Source organism: Hemiscyllium ocellatum, chromosome 1, assembly GCF_020745735.1.
Source record: "Hemiscyllium ocellatum isolate sHemOce1 chromosome 1, sHemOce1.pat.X.cur, whole genome shotgun sequence".
Lineage (NCBI taxonomy): Eukaryota > Metazoa > Chordata > Chondrichthyes > Orectolobiformes > Hemiscylliidae > Hemiscyllium > Hemiscyllium ocellatum.
Window position 1 is genome coordinate 68362012 of NC_083401.1, and position 15257 is coordinate 68377268.

The window sequence follows — 15257 nt, forward strand, 5'->3', positions numbered from 1 at the left end:
GTTATGTATCTTTCTGTAAGATGGCTGGATACAAATACTATAAATGATAATACAATCAGATAAGCTACAATGAGGTAGCATCAATAAATCCATTAATACCTTGGATTTTCTCCAGTAGTTTGCTGAAAGAAACATGACTCTGTCGCACAATTTCTCTCCGATTTACAGCATGGACAGAAATATTCTGGTCGGAGGAGGAGAGAAAAATAGCATTGTATAGAATTAATCCAGTGTAGAGAGACAAGGTAAAAGTTACTGCGTTTAAACGATACAGGAACATTCCATGTGGATGACCTTAACCATTAAACCAAATTTTTTTTTAAAAGATGAAGTTTTTCTACAAGTTCTTAAATAATTCATAGAACAGTATTGCACCAGGATGCTGCATGTATTCTGTTGTTGATTTGTCATTTTTCTACATAAGGGTGTCTACATTTTTTTAATATTACCAACAGTCACCTATCACAAACTGATCCCAAAGGAAAAATCATACGTTCGGTCAATATTGCTTATTTTAAATGCAAACTTTCTCCATCTTACAAAGCTGCAGAAACCTGTAAAATAAAAGTGATTTGGGAGCACTTGTGCATGAAACACAGAAAACTAGCACACAGATTCAGCAGGTAATTAGGAAGGCTAATGGAATGTTGGCTGTTATTTCAAGGGGGTTGGAGTATAAGAGTAGGGAAGTCTTACTACAAGGTACTGGTGAGACTACATCGAGAGTGCTGAGAATAGTTTGGTCTTCTTGCGAAATATATCATTTCGGTGCAGGTTATTTCAGAGAAGGTTCTCTGGGATAATCCCTGGTATGGAGGGATTGTCTTAGTGGAAAGTTAAACAAATTGGAACTCTATCCATTGGAATTTAGAAGAACGAGAGATGTTCTTATTGAAACATAGGATTCTTAATAGACTTAACAGTAAATGCTGAGAGGAAGTTTCCCCTTATAGGAAGTTTAGGACCAGAGGGCATAGTCTCAGAATTAAGGGATGCCAATTAATACTGAGGTGAGGAACAATTTCTTCTCTCGGAGAGTTGAGTGTCTATAGAACTCCTTGCCACAGAGCTTGTGTGGGCAGAATCTGTGTGTATATATAAGGCCGGGGTAAACTCTTGGACCAATACGGGGAAATCAAGAGTTATGGGGAAAGGAAGGGAAGTGGACATGAGGAATGTTGGATTAGCCAAGATCTTATTTAATGGTGGAGCAGGCTTGAGGGGCTAAACAGCCTACTTCTCCTGGTTTTATCATCATGACATTATATGTAGTAGAACATTATACACTGGTGAGATGAAAGCTTTCATCCTCGATTTCCCACCGTGCCGTTAGCCATTTATGAACGGAACCAACCTTTCATTCTTATAACCTGCACACAAACTTATTGCTTCACCATTGGCGACTGTGCTTCAAGCTGCCCAGGCTAGAATTCCTTTCCTAAACCTGTTCACTTATCCTTGTCCCTTTATGACCTCGTTTAAAGATTTACTATAATTGGCTTAGGATTCCAGATTAATTTAAATTCCACTAGCTGATGCACATTTTTTATTCAATCACGGGAGGTGGAAGTTGCTGGTTGGCCAGAATATTACATATCCCCAGTTGCCTTTGAGGTGGTGTATTCTTGAACCACAGCACTCCATATGCTCCAGGTTGACCTACCATGCCGTTAGGATGGGAATTCCAAGGCTTTTGTCCCAACGACACAAAAGGAACAGATGGTGCCTAGCTTGGAGGGGAACCTGCAGATGGTGGTTTTCTTATATATTTACTGTCCTTCTCTTTCCCATTTAGAAGGTGCTGTCTAAGGAGCTTAGGTGAATTGCTGCATCTGGATTACTGCTACTATTGAGCATTGGTGGTAGATGGAGCAGATGTTTGCAGATGTATTGTCTACCAAGTGGGCTGCTTTGTCACAGAGTCCTACAGCATGGAAATCGACCCTTCAGTCTGAACAGCTCACATCAAACGTAATCCAAAACTAATCTAGTCCCACCTGCCTGCTCCACGCCCATATCCCTCCAAACCTTTCCTATTCAGGTACTGCCTGACCTGCTGTGCTTTTTCCAGCCACACACATTTCGACTCAGACTCTCCAGCATCTGCAGTCTCACTTTCTCCTAGTTTCTGTAAACCATACTGCAAAGCCTCATCCAAGGATGCCCACCTTGACATTCTTCTCCCTCAAGGTTCTCAGCAAATCTCTCTCCCATTGCACCCCCGGTCATCTCCTCTGCCCTGAAGCTCTTCAACCACATGCTGAAGCAGTCCCACTACCACAGCCACATCTCGTTCCTCAGCACCTACCTATGCAACAGACTTATCCCCATGGACTCCAGACTACATTAGACTATCACAATCTGGACCTGACCGGGACAACTGCTGCCTAAAGCAGCTCCATAGCCTCCGGAAGCAGTCCTCCCTCCAGATCCTCCCCATGCTCACAGCCACACGTCTTCACCTATTCTCTCTGCAGTTGGCCCTGCCCCAGCTCAGGGTCTCAACTCTCCCAGATCTGCCAAGGACCTCTGCTGCTCTTCACCCTCAGAGGGATCCACACTCTCAACCAATGCTTTTTCTCCAACCTATCAGACATCAAGGAACATAACTACACCACACCTTCATACAGATACCTCCGTACCCCGGAATCCTCAGCAGCCCCATACCCTTCCTCTGGCCCTCTCCAGAACCTGTCAGACGCCAACATCTATGCGGCTGCTACAACCATAACCACAAACGATGACGTTACTTCCACAACTGCTGATCTGCCAATCATGCAGTCTCCTTGACTGCTTCCACAAATACTGCCGGCCACATTACTTCTGCCCCCAACCACTACTGACATCACTTACCGGAACACTGCAGCTGCAAACACCTCTGAGAATGTCACTTCTGCCCCCATGATCGTCGCCATACACGTCAATGACATCACTTGTGACCGCTCTGATGTCACTTCCGCTGGAGCCACCGTCGACATCACTTCTGCTGATGCCATCGATCATACAGCTTTCATGGTCACATGACTGCTTACATCAATGATCATATGACCACCTCCACTCCCAACTCCAGCTCCACATGAGACCCCAGCTCCAAGCCCTGCCAGCGATTTACCATTTCCCCAGACCTCCCCCTCACTGAGGTCAGTCCTCAGTAAAGGTCTTACCTTCATCCCACTATGTCCAGTGTCAAAGAATTCCATACATGTTGTGATCATGAATTTTTCTCTGTCACTTCCATGCCTACGTTTTTTGATTGTGACTCCCACTCACCCTCCGAAGCCCCTTCTCCCACCTGCAACATACTCCCTCTCACTCTCTCTTTCCACCTCTCTCACTCACTCCAACCTCTCACCCTCGCAACACGCAGCCCACCACTCCGCTGCTCCAACCCCAATCTCACCATCAAAACAGTTGACAAAGGAGCACAGCATAGTACACCAAACTTTAAATCACTGAGGCCAGACACCAACTCAGATAGTTCCTCCAACCGCCCCCTCAACCACGACCCCACCTCTCATCACCAAGTCATCATCTCCCAGACCATGCACAACCTCATCACCTCAGGGATCTCCCACTTACAGCCTCCAATCTCATAGTACCACCCAGTTTTACCTCTTACCCAAAATCCACAAACCTGACTGCCCCAGTCGACTGTCTCCACCTGCTCCTACCCCATCGAATTCATCTCATATCTCAACTCTGTCCTGTCCCCTTGGTCCAGGAACTTACCACATACATCCAGAATATCACCCATGCCCTCCACCTACTCCATGACTTTCGATTCCCTGGCCCCCACACCTCATCTTTGCCATAGATACCCAGCCCCGATGGACCTCCATCCCCTGTGACAAAGTCCTAAAAGCCCTCTATTTCTTCCACTCACCCGACTCAGCTCCCCTCCACCAACACTCTCATTTGATTGGCGGAACTGTTCCTCACTCTTGACAATTTCTCCTTTGAATCCTCCCACTTCCTAAAAACCCAAGGGGTAGCCGCACGGGCCCTAGCTATGCCCAGCTCTTCATAAGATACGCAGAACGGTCCCTCTTCCGTAGCTACACTGGCACCATCCCCCACCTTTTCCTCAGCTACATTGATGATGGCATCAGCACCACTTTGTGCTTCCACAAGGGGGTTGAACAGTTCATTAACTTCACCAACACCTTCCATTTGATATCAAGTTCACATGGACCATCGTCAATATTTCCTTCCCTTTCCTGGACCCCTCTGTCACTGTCTCCAGCAACCGACTCAAAACGGACATCTATTTCAACCCACCGATTCCCACAGCTACCTTGTCTACACTTCCTCCCACCACGCCCCCCTGTAAAAACACGATCCCTTAGTCCTAGATACCTTAGTCCTAGTTCCTCCACCATTCCCTGGGGAGCAACTCAACTCCAGGACATCCCAAATGTCCTCAGATTTCAAGGACCACAATTTTCCCTCCCATGTGATCAACATGTCCTTCATTGCATCTCCTCCACTTCCAGCATCTCCATCATTGAACCCCACTCCTCCAACTGCAACAATGACAGAACCCCTCAACTTCGCCTGGTCCTCAACTTCCACACCCCTAATCTCCAGATAGCGCATTATCCTCCACCATTTTCACCATCTCAGTCACGGTCCTCATCACCAAAACTACATTTCCCTCCCAACCCTATCTGCATTTTGCAAAGATCACTCCCAATTAGGTCAACGCACCCCACCAACCCACCCGGCACCTTCTCCTGCCGCTGCACAAGATGCAAAACCTGCGCCCATATCACTGTCCAAGGCCTAAAAGGATTATTTCAAACCCAGCAGGGGTTTTCCTGCACAACCTCTCACCTCATCTACTGTGTCCGTTGCTCTCGATGTGGTCTCCTCTACATCGGAGAGACTGAGCGCCAACTCACTGAGCCGTTCAGGGAACACCTTTGGTCTGTGCACACCAAATAATCCTACCACCCTGCGGCCAACCACTTCATCTCCCCCAACCCACTCCAAGGACTCCACCACCACCAAATCAAAGCCACCTGCTGACCGGAGGAAGAGCTCCTCATTTTCCGCGTCGGGACCCTTCAGCCACATGGCATCAACATGGACCACCAGTTTCCAAATCTCCCCCCATCCCATCCCAGATCCAACCCAGCACAGCTTTCTTGAGCTGACCCACTTGCCCATCTTCCTTCCATCCACCCTCCCCACTGACCTATCACAATCACCACCTACCTTGCTCCAGCACCCCCTCACCCCATTTATTACTCCTCCCCCTCCATATTCCTGATGTACACTCTCCTGCTCTTCAGATGCTGTCTGACCTGCTGTGCTCTTCCCAGCACCACGCTTTTCGACTCTAGCTCTCGAGTATCTGCAGTCCTCACTTTTTCTTATTCGTGTATTTATGCAAATGTCTTTTAAATATTATAATTGTGCTCACATCCACCACTTCCTCAGGAAATTCATTCCACACACAAACCACCCTGCGCGTAAGTATTTGCCCCTTGTGTCTTTCTAAAATCCCTCCCCCTCCTCTCAGCTTAAAAATTTGCCCCCAGTCTTGAAATCCCCCATCCTCGGGTAAAGATTATCAACCATACTTATAGCCCTCATGATTTTATAAATTTCTATCTGGTCTCCTCTCAAACTCCTAAGCTCCAGTGAAAACAGTCCCAGCCTCTTTATACCTCAAACTTTCCATAAAATCCTGGTAAATCTCTCCCGAATCCTCTCCAGCTTAATAATATCCTTCCTATAACTGGACAACCACAACTGGATGCTGTACTTCAGGCGAGGCCTCACTAACTTTCTGTACAACCTTAAGTTGACGTCCCATCTCCTATACTCAAAGGACTGAGCAATGAAGGCAAGCCTCCTGGGTTTCAAGCCTGAGAATTGTTGGAGCTGAACTCATCCAAGTAAGTGGGTAGTAAGTCCTTCAAATTTGACCAGTGCCTTGAAAATATTAGACACACACTGGGGAATCAGGAAGGGAGTTATTTACTGCAGTACTCTTAGCTTCTGACCTACTGTTGTAGCCACTGCATTAATGTGGCTAGTCCAGGTAAGTTTCTGGTCTATGGTAAAACTCAGGTCACCGATCGTGGGGAAATTCAGTATAGTTACACTATTGAATGTCAAGTGGTCAAAATTGTCTCACATTGGAGGTGGTCATTTATATGGGGTGACTGTTACTTGCCATTTGTCAGCCCAACCCTGGAATATTGTTCAGATTTTGTTGCATTTGAACATTGACTGCTTCAGCATCTGAGGAATCAAAAATGGTGCTGAACTTTGTGCAATCAACAACCAACATCCCCAATTCTGACTTTATGATGGACGGAAAAATCATTAAGGAAGCAGCTGAAGATGGCTGGGCTCAGGACAATACCCTAAGGTATTCTTGCAGAAATGTCCTGGAGCTGACATGACTGACCTTCAACAACCACAACCATCTTCCTATGTACTAGATTTGACTTCAACCAGCAGAGAGATTTTCCCCAGTTCCCACATATTCCAGTTTTGCTCTGGCTCCTTGAGGTCCACAGTTAAATGCAGACTTGATATCAAGGATACACATCCTCTGTGCTAGAATGTGAACCCATGGTTGTCAAGCATTAATCTGGTTTATGAGTCCAGTGACAATATCATTATGCCTCATTTCATGTTACTTTTTCTTTTTTTTTGCCAATTACCTTAATTCTCTGCCCTTTGGTTCTCGATCCTCTAAGCAATAGGCACAGTTTCTACCTATCCACTCTGTCCAAAGACCACACAATTTTGAATACCTCAATCAAATCTCCTCACAGCCTTCAATTCTCCATCAGATACCTTCTCCAAACATAGATTGTATCTTCAGAACAGAAGTTCTTCATTCCTGGAACAAGTCTTGTGAAGCTTATTGGCAATGCCTTCACATCTTTCTTTAAAAGTCAAAAAATGTGTGGCACTAGAAAAGCACAGCCAGTGAGGCAGCAATCGAAGAGCAGGAGAGTCAATGTTACGAGCATGAGCTCTTCATCAGGTATGAGGGTGGGGAAGAATGGTGGGACAGGGCGGAGCAGGGCAGGGTGGGATAGGGGGGGATGGAGAAAGGTAGCTGGGAAATCAATAGGTAGATGAAGGTGGGGGGCAGTGATAGGTCAGAGGGGAGGGTGGAAGAAGATGTGAGCACAGCTTTTGCACTTTTTGCAGAGGCAGGGGAAGGTGCCAAGAGTGGAGGGTAGGTTGCTGAGGGTGTGGACCTAACGAGGGAGTCGCAGAGGAAATGGTCTCTGCGCAACGCAGATAGGGGTGGGGAGGGAAATATATCCTTGGTGGTGGGGGTCTGCTTGTAGGTGGCGGAAGATGATACATTGTATCCGGAAATTGGTGGGATGGAAGGTGTGGACAGGGGGTGGGGGGGAGAAGGAGGGGGTGGGGTTCAAGGGCAGCGGTGTGGTAAGTGTGCAACTGAAGGGCAGGGGTGCTGGTACACTTCCCACACCTCTACTTTTGAACACTACCCCTCCAAATGCAACAAGGACAGAAATCCCCTAGTCATCATCTTCCATCCTACCAACCTCCGATACAACAATCATCCTCTGCCATTTCTGTCACCTACAAGCAGACCCCACCACCAGGGATATATTTCCCTCCCAAAGCCTATCTGCATTCCGCAGAGACCATTCCCTCTGCAACTCCCTCATTAGGTTACCCCTACCCCCAACCAACTCACCCTCCACTCCTGGTACCTTCCCTGGCTACAACAAGAAGTGCAAAACCTGCACCCACGCCTTTCCCCCTCACCTTCGTCCAAAGCCCCAAAGGATCCTTCCACATCCAACAGAGATTTACCTTTCCTTTCACACATCATCTACTATGTCCGTTGCTCTCAATCTGGTCTCTTCTACATTGGGGAGACAGGACACTAGCTTGCAGCACATTTCAGAGAACATCTCCAGGACATGCACTAAACAACCCCACTGCCCTATGGCCAAGCACTTCGACTCCCTCCTCCCACTTCACCAAGGACACAGAAGTCCTGGACCTCCTTCACTGCCAAACTCTAGCCACCCGACGCCCGGAGGAAGAACACCTCATCTTCTGCCTGGGGTCCCTCTAAACACACGGGATCAATGTCAATTTCACCAGTTTCTTCATTTCCACTCCACTTACCCGATCCAACCTACTAACTCAGCACCGCTCTCTTGAACTCTCCTACCTATCCATCTTCCTTCCATGTATCCCCATTACCGACCCCCTCCACCTTCGCTTTCCTATTACATTTCCAGTGACCTTCCCCCTAGCTCCACCCCCAAATTTATCTCAGTTCCCTTGGGCCTCCCTCACATTCCTGATGAAGAGCTCTTGCTCGTAACGTCAACTCTCCTGCTGTGCTTTTCCAGCACCACACTTTTTGACTCTGATATCCAGCACCTGCAGTCTTCACTTCGTCTACTTGTTCCAAATGTGATGCCCAGAATGGACACAATACTCCAGTTGAGGCTGAAAGCAGTGTTTCATGCAAATTCAGGATAACTTTCTTACTTCTGTCCTTTATCCCTAATTAATAAAGGCCTAGGAAACTGTATGCACTACGCACGCAACCCGCGCCTTCAATGACTTGTGCACATACATACCCAGGTTCTTCTACTCCTGCACTCCCTTTAAAAGTGGGCGTTTTATATAGTATTTTCGCTCCATGTTTTTCCTACCAAAATTAATTACCACATTCGTGCGCATTAAACTTAATCTGTACATTTCATCAACTTGTCTTTTAGTTTTGAAGTTCTACATTATTCTCCAGACAGTTCACAATATTGTAATTCCAAGTTTTACATCGTCCGCAGACTTTGAAATTGTACTCTGTACATCATGCTCTCTGTTATTCATATATATCAAGAAAACAAGGATCCCAATACAGCTGCAAATGTGTTGCTGGTCAAAGCACAGCAGGTTAGGCAGCATCTCAGGAATAGAGAATTCGACGTTTCGAGCATAAGCCCTTCATCAGGAATGAGAGAGAGAGCGCCAAGCAGGCTAAGATAAAAGGTAGGGAGGAGGGACTAGGGGGAGGGGCGATGGAGGTGGGATAGGTGGAAGGAGGTCAAGGTGAGGGTGATAGGCCGGAGTGGGGTGGGGGCGGAGAGGTCAGGAAGAGGATTGCAGGTTAGGAGGGCGGTGCTGAGTTGAGGGAACCGACTGAGACAAGGTGGGGGGAGGGGAAATGAGGAAACTGGAGAAATCTGAATTCATACCTTGTGGTTGGAGGGTTCCCAGGCGGAAGATGAGGCGCTCCTCCTCCAGCCGTCGTGTAGTTGTGTTCTGCCGGTGGAGGAGTCCAAGGACCTGCATGTCCTCGGTGGAGTGGGAGGGAGAGTTAAAGTGTTGAGCCACGGGGTGATTGGGTTGGTTGGTTCGGGCGGCCCGGAGGTGTTCTCTGAAGCGTTCCGCAAGTAAGCGGCCTGTCTCACCAATATAGAGGAGGCTACATCGGGTGCAGCGGATGCAATAGATGATGTGTGTGGAGGTACAGGTGAACTTGTGGCGGATATGGAAGGATCCCTTGGGGCCTTGGAGGGAAGTGAGTGGGGAGGTGTGGGCGCAAGTTTTACATTTCCTGCGGTTGCAGGGGAAGGTGCCGGGGGTGGAGGTTGGGTTGGTGGGGGGTGTGGATCTGACGAGGGAGTCACGAAGGGAGTGGTCCTTGCGGAACGCTGATAGGGGAGGGGAGGGAAATATATCCTTGGTGGTGGGGTCCGTTTGGAGATGGCGGAAATGGCGGCGGATGATACGTTGTATGCGGAGGTTGGTGGGGTGGTAGGTGAGAACCAGTGGGGTTCTGTCTTGGTGGCGGTTGGAGGAGCGGGGCTCAAGGGCGGAGGAGCGGGAAGTGGAGGAGATGCGGTGGAGGGCATCGTCGATCACGTCTGGGGGGAATCTGCGGTCCTTGAAGAAGGAGGCCATCTGGGCTGTGCGGTGTTGGAATTGGTCCTCCTGGGAGCAGATGCGGCGGAGACGAAGGAATTGGGAATATGGGATGGTGTTTTTACAGGGGGCAGGGTGGGAGGAGGTGTAGTCCAGGTAGCTGTGGGAGTCAGTCGGTTTATAATAGATGTCTGTGTTGAGTCGGTCGCCCGAGATAGAAACGGAAAGGTCTAGGAAGGGGAGGGAGGAGTCTGAGACAGTCCAGGTGAATTTCAGGTCGGGATGGAAGGTGTTAGTAAAGTTGATGAACTGTTCAACCTCCTCGTGGGAGCACGAGGCAGCGCCGATACAGTCATCGATGTAGCGGAGGAAAAGGTGGGGGGTGGTGCCAGTGTAGTTGCGGAAGATGGACTGTTCCACATATCCTACGAAGAGGCAGGCATAGCTGGGGCCCATGCGGGTGCCCATGGCAACTCCTTTAGTTTGGAGGAAGTGGGAGGATTGAAAAGAGAAGTTATTCAGGGTGAGGACCAGTTCAGTCAGTCGAAGGAGGGTGTCAGTGGAAGGGTACTGGTTGGTGCGGCGGGAAAGGAAGAAGCGGAGGGCTTTGAGTCCTTCGTGATGGGGGATGGAGGTGTACAGGGACTGGATGTCCATAGTGAAAATAAGGCGTTGGGGACCGGGGAAGCGAAAATCCTGGAGGAGGTGGAGGGCGTGGGTGGTGTCCCGAACGTAGGTGGGGAGTTCTTGGACTAAAGGGGACAGGACCGTGTCGAGGTATTGGGAGATGAGTTCGGTGGGGCAGGAGCAGGCTGAGACAATGGGTCGGCTGGGGCAGGCAGGTTTGTGGATTTTGGGCAGGAGGTAGAACCGTTTCTACCTCCTGCCCAAAATCCACAAACCTGCCTGCCCCGGCCGACCCATTGTCTCAGCCTGCTCCTGCCCCACCGAACTCATCTCCCAATACCTCGACACGGTCCTGTCCCCTTTAGTCCAAGAACTCCCCACCTACGTTCGGGACACCACCCACGCCCTCCACCTCCTCCAGGATTTTCGCTTCCCCGGTCCCCAACGCCTTATTTTCACTATGGACATCCAGTCCCTGTACACCTCCATCCCCCATCACGAAGGACTCAAAGCCCTCCGCTTCTTCCTTTCCCGCCGCACCAACCAGTACCCTTCCACTGACACCCTCCTTCGACTGACTGAACTGGTCCTCACCCTGAATAACTTCTCTTTTCAATCCTCCCACTTCCTCCAAACTAAAGGAGTTGCCATGGGCACACGCATGGGCCCCAGCTATGCCTGCCTCTTCGTAGGATATGTGGAACAGTCCATCTTCCGCAACTACACTGGCACCACCCCCCACCTTTTCCTCCGCTACATCGATGACTGTATCGGCGCTGCCTCGTGCTCCCACGAGGAGGTTGAACAGTTCATCAACTTTACTAACACCTTCCATCCCGACCTCAAATTCACCTGGACTGTCTCAGACTCCTCCCTCCCCTTCCTAGACCTTTCCGTTTCTATCTCGGGCGACCGACTCAACACAGACATCTATTATAAACCGACTGACTCCCACAGCTACCTGGACTACACCTCCTCCCACCCTGCCCCCTGTAAAAACACCATCCCATATTCCCAATTCCTTCGTCTCCGCCGCATCTGCTCCCAGGAGGACCAATTCCAACACCGCACAGCCCAGATGGCCTCCTTCTTCAAGGACCGCAGATTCCCCCCAGACGTGATCGACGATGCCCTCCACCGCATCTCCTCCACTTCCCGCTCCTCCGCCCTTGAGCCCCGCTCCTCCAACCGCCACCAAGACAGAACCCCACTGGTTCTCACCTACCACCCCACCAACCTCCGCATACAACGTATCATCCGCCGCCATTTCCGCCATCTCCAAACGGACCCCACCACCAAGGATATATTTCCCTCCCCTCCCCTATCAGCGTTCCGCAAGGACCACTCCCTTCGTGACTCCCTCGTCAGATCCACACCCCCACCAACCCAACCTCCACCCCCGGCACCTTCCCCTGCAACCGCAGGAAATGTAAAACTTGCGCCCACACCTCCCCACTCACTTCCCTCCAAGGCCCCAAGGGATCCTTCCATATCCGCCACAAGTTCACCTGTACCTCCACACACATCATCTATTGCATCCGCTGCACCCGATGTAGCCTCCTCTATATTGGTGAGACAGGCCGCTTACTTGCGGAACGCTTCAGAGAACACCTCCGGGCCGCCCGAACCAACCAACCCAATCACCCCGTGGCTCAACACTTTAACTCTCCCTCCCACTCCACCGAGGACATGCAGGTCCTTGGACTCCTCCACCGGCAGAACACAACTACACGACGGCTGGAGGAGGAGCGCCTCATCTTCCGCCTGGGAACCCTCCAACCACAAGGTATGAATTCAGATTTCTCCAGTTTCCTCATTTCCCCTCCCCCCACCTTGTCTCAGTCGGTTCCCTCAACTCAGCACCGCCCTCCTAACCTGCAATCCTCTTCCTGACCTCTCCGCCCCCACCCCACTCCGGCCTATCACCCTCACCTTGACCTCCTTCCACCTATCCCACCTCCATCGCCCCTCCCCCTAGTCCCTCCTCCCTACCTTTTATCTTAGCCTGCTTGGCGCTCTCTCTCTCTCATTCCTGATGAAGGGCTTATGCTCGAAACGTCGAATTCTCTATTCCTGAGATGCTGCCTAACCTGCTGTGCTTTGACCAGCAACACATTTGCAGCTGTGATCTCCAGCATCTGCAGACCTCATTTTTTACTCGAGGATCCCAATACAGTCCACTATACATTCATTCTCCTCCATCCTAAATTAACAAGGTATAATTCAAGTTAAAGATAAGCCTGCTCCCAAAACATAAACGAATTTCATTTTAGACAGCACGTTTTACATGGTTTGTAACGTTAGATGGGACTGCCGCCGCAGAGTCGTTAACTTTAGCAATACATAGAACTGTGTACAGTGCGAATCTTACTCTACATTCACTTTACCTTCAACTGAACCACTAACTTGCAGTTTTCTTCACTCCACATTTCCAAACAGCCCCGACTCCGACCACTTTCCATTGCTCCCAGTTTATCGTTTCCCACAGAATGGCATCAGAACCCAGAGTAACAACTTGCAGAATCCGGCAACATCCGCCACAATCTGCCCTTCTGATTGGACAGTGAGCGCTCACTAATTGGTTACAGGACACGTCAATCAGAAACAAAGGCCGAGCGCGGGTAAAGGCGACACTTGGATGAGAAAAATCTTTACATATAATTTCAGATAAGTTAGCGGCGGCATTACCCTGTACTTGTGCCCAAATGTTGTCACAGCTTTAGATATCAACTGTGCTCTTATCTACTTAGTTAATACCTTTCTCAAACGACGAATACAACTCGAATCCGCCACACTCTGGCATTACTAAAATCTCAACAAGTTTTCTTTTCACAGCATTAGACATAACCTTCGCAAATAAAAGTTGCACAACGTTGATAAACCAGCAATCACCCAGATCACCACTGGCCAATCAGTCTCTCTGGAATTTATTACTTATTCTGACTTTCAGCCCGATTCCATTCTTACTCCTTCCTCCTTTAAAATAGCATTACTTATTAAGCAAAATCCTCAGGAATGAACATTACTCCATTTCCGAAATAACCTAGACTTCTTTCTCAGGGAAATCCTATCAACCGAAATAAGTGAATGGAAGCAGACAAGCAAACGAAACCATCTCTCCTCAATGTTTTGAGTTTATTAAACAGTACAACCAAACAGTTAACATAAACAGCCATCTAACAGGAAACAGCAATTTACAAAGCCAGATCTCAAACCCCACCGCACAACCCAGTTCGCAGCGAAACGAGGATGAACCTCGAATCCCACCTTATATAATAAACAGTTAATGCAAACACATACAAACAATCCGACCAACCGAACAATAAAACAGAACATATATCACAGACATCCCTTGCAGCCCAACAAATCATCCGTCCTTCCCACCTTCCAACCACTCAAAGCCCGCCCCTACGCCGAGAATGTTCTCACTGTGTATTATGGCACAGATGTTTCATTCAACAAGCTCATGCTGGCTGTGTGGAGAAACCAGTCACGTGCCCGACTCGATCCTTGTAACTGGGTAAGTTCATTTCTCTCAGGTGCCCATCTATAATAAGACAAAACAATAACACTAGACCATTCAGCCTGTTCTGCCATTCAAACAGATCATGGCTGATCTGTTAATCCTCAATTCCGCCTTCCCTTAACCCTATTATCTTTTTTATTAAACCTATAATTTAGGGGCAATCTTGAAATGTAAATTAATTTCTATGAACTAATGTTTATGCACTGGAGTAAATGAATTGATCCCAGGAGAGTCAAAGGCTGAATTATAACTTGATGGGATGAGGATGTCATTGGAGTCCCAGGAAACTGAAAGCCAATGTTCCCCGTATGCTGTGCATTACATGTATATGACAACATCGGTAAGTTCACCACCAGGAAGCCAACCTATCGATCAGACTGAGTCTTCAGTCAAACAGGGAGAAGCAAGAAAGTCCTATACCCAAGGTTTTCAAACGTGGGGTTTGGAAATGTTGGATACAGCAGCTAACTGGAAGGTACATAGCTCCCTGCTGTCACCTGACTTTGGCTATCAGTTTTCTTAAGAACAAAGAAAATTACAGTACAGGAACAGGCCCTTCGGCCCTCCGAGCCTGGGCTGATCCAGATTAGATTAGATTACTTACAGTGTGGAAACAGGCCCTTCGGCCCAACAAGTCCACACCGACCCGCCGAAGCGCAACCCACCCATACCCCTACATTTACCCTTTCACCTAACACTACGGGCAATTTAGCATGGCCAATTCACCTGACCCGCACATCTTTGTGACTGTGGGAGGAAACCGGAGCACCTGGAGGAAACCCACGCAGACATGGGGAGAACGTGCAAACTCCACACAGTCGCCTGAGTCAGGAATTGAACCTGGGTCTCAGGCGCTGTGAGGCAGCAGTGCTAACCACCAGATCTTCTATCTAAACCTGTCACCTATTTTCTAAGGGTCTCTATCCCTAAACTCCCTGCCCATTCATGTATCCATCCAGATACATCTTAAATGACACTACCGCGTCTGCCTCTACCACCTCGCTGGCATTGCGTTCCAGGCACCCAGTACCCTCTGTATAAGGAACTTTCCATGCATATCTCTCCTAAACCTTTCCCCTCTCACTTTGAACTTGTGACCCCTAGTAATTGAGTCCCCCACTATGGGAAAAAACTTCTTTCTATCCATCCTGTCTACACCTCTCATGATTTTGTAGACGTCAATCAAGTCCCTCCTCAAACTCCATCTTTC

The 15257-nt window shown here is 48.8% G+C and overlaps 1 protein-coding gene across 4 annotated transcripts in view; it reads right to left on the minus strand.

Moving 5' to 3' along the window:
* Positions 1-12998, minus strand: part of fancg (FA complementation group G) — a 68952-nt gene extending 55954 nt beyond the window's left edge. For 3 of the 4 annotated variants that reach the window (XM_060829833.1, XM_060829841.1, XM_060829826.1), the window contains exons 1-2: positions 12909-12998; positions 100-184 (exon numbers count right to left, since the gene is read on the minus strand). In XM_060829833.1, the coding sequence (XP_060685816.1) occupies positions 100-184; positions 12909-12983 (160 nt within the window). In that variant the 5' untranslated portion in view covers positions 12984-12998. The remainder of the gene's footprint in view (positions 1-99; positions 185-12908) is intronic. The other variant, XM_060829851.1, reaches the window with a different exon arrangement.
* Between the last annotated feature and the right edge of the window lie 2259 nt (positions 12999-15257).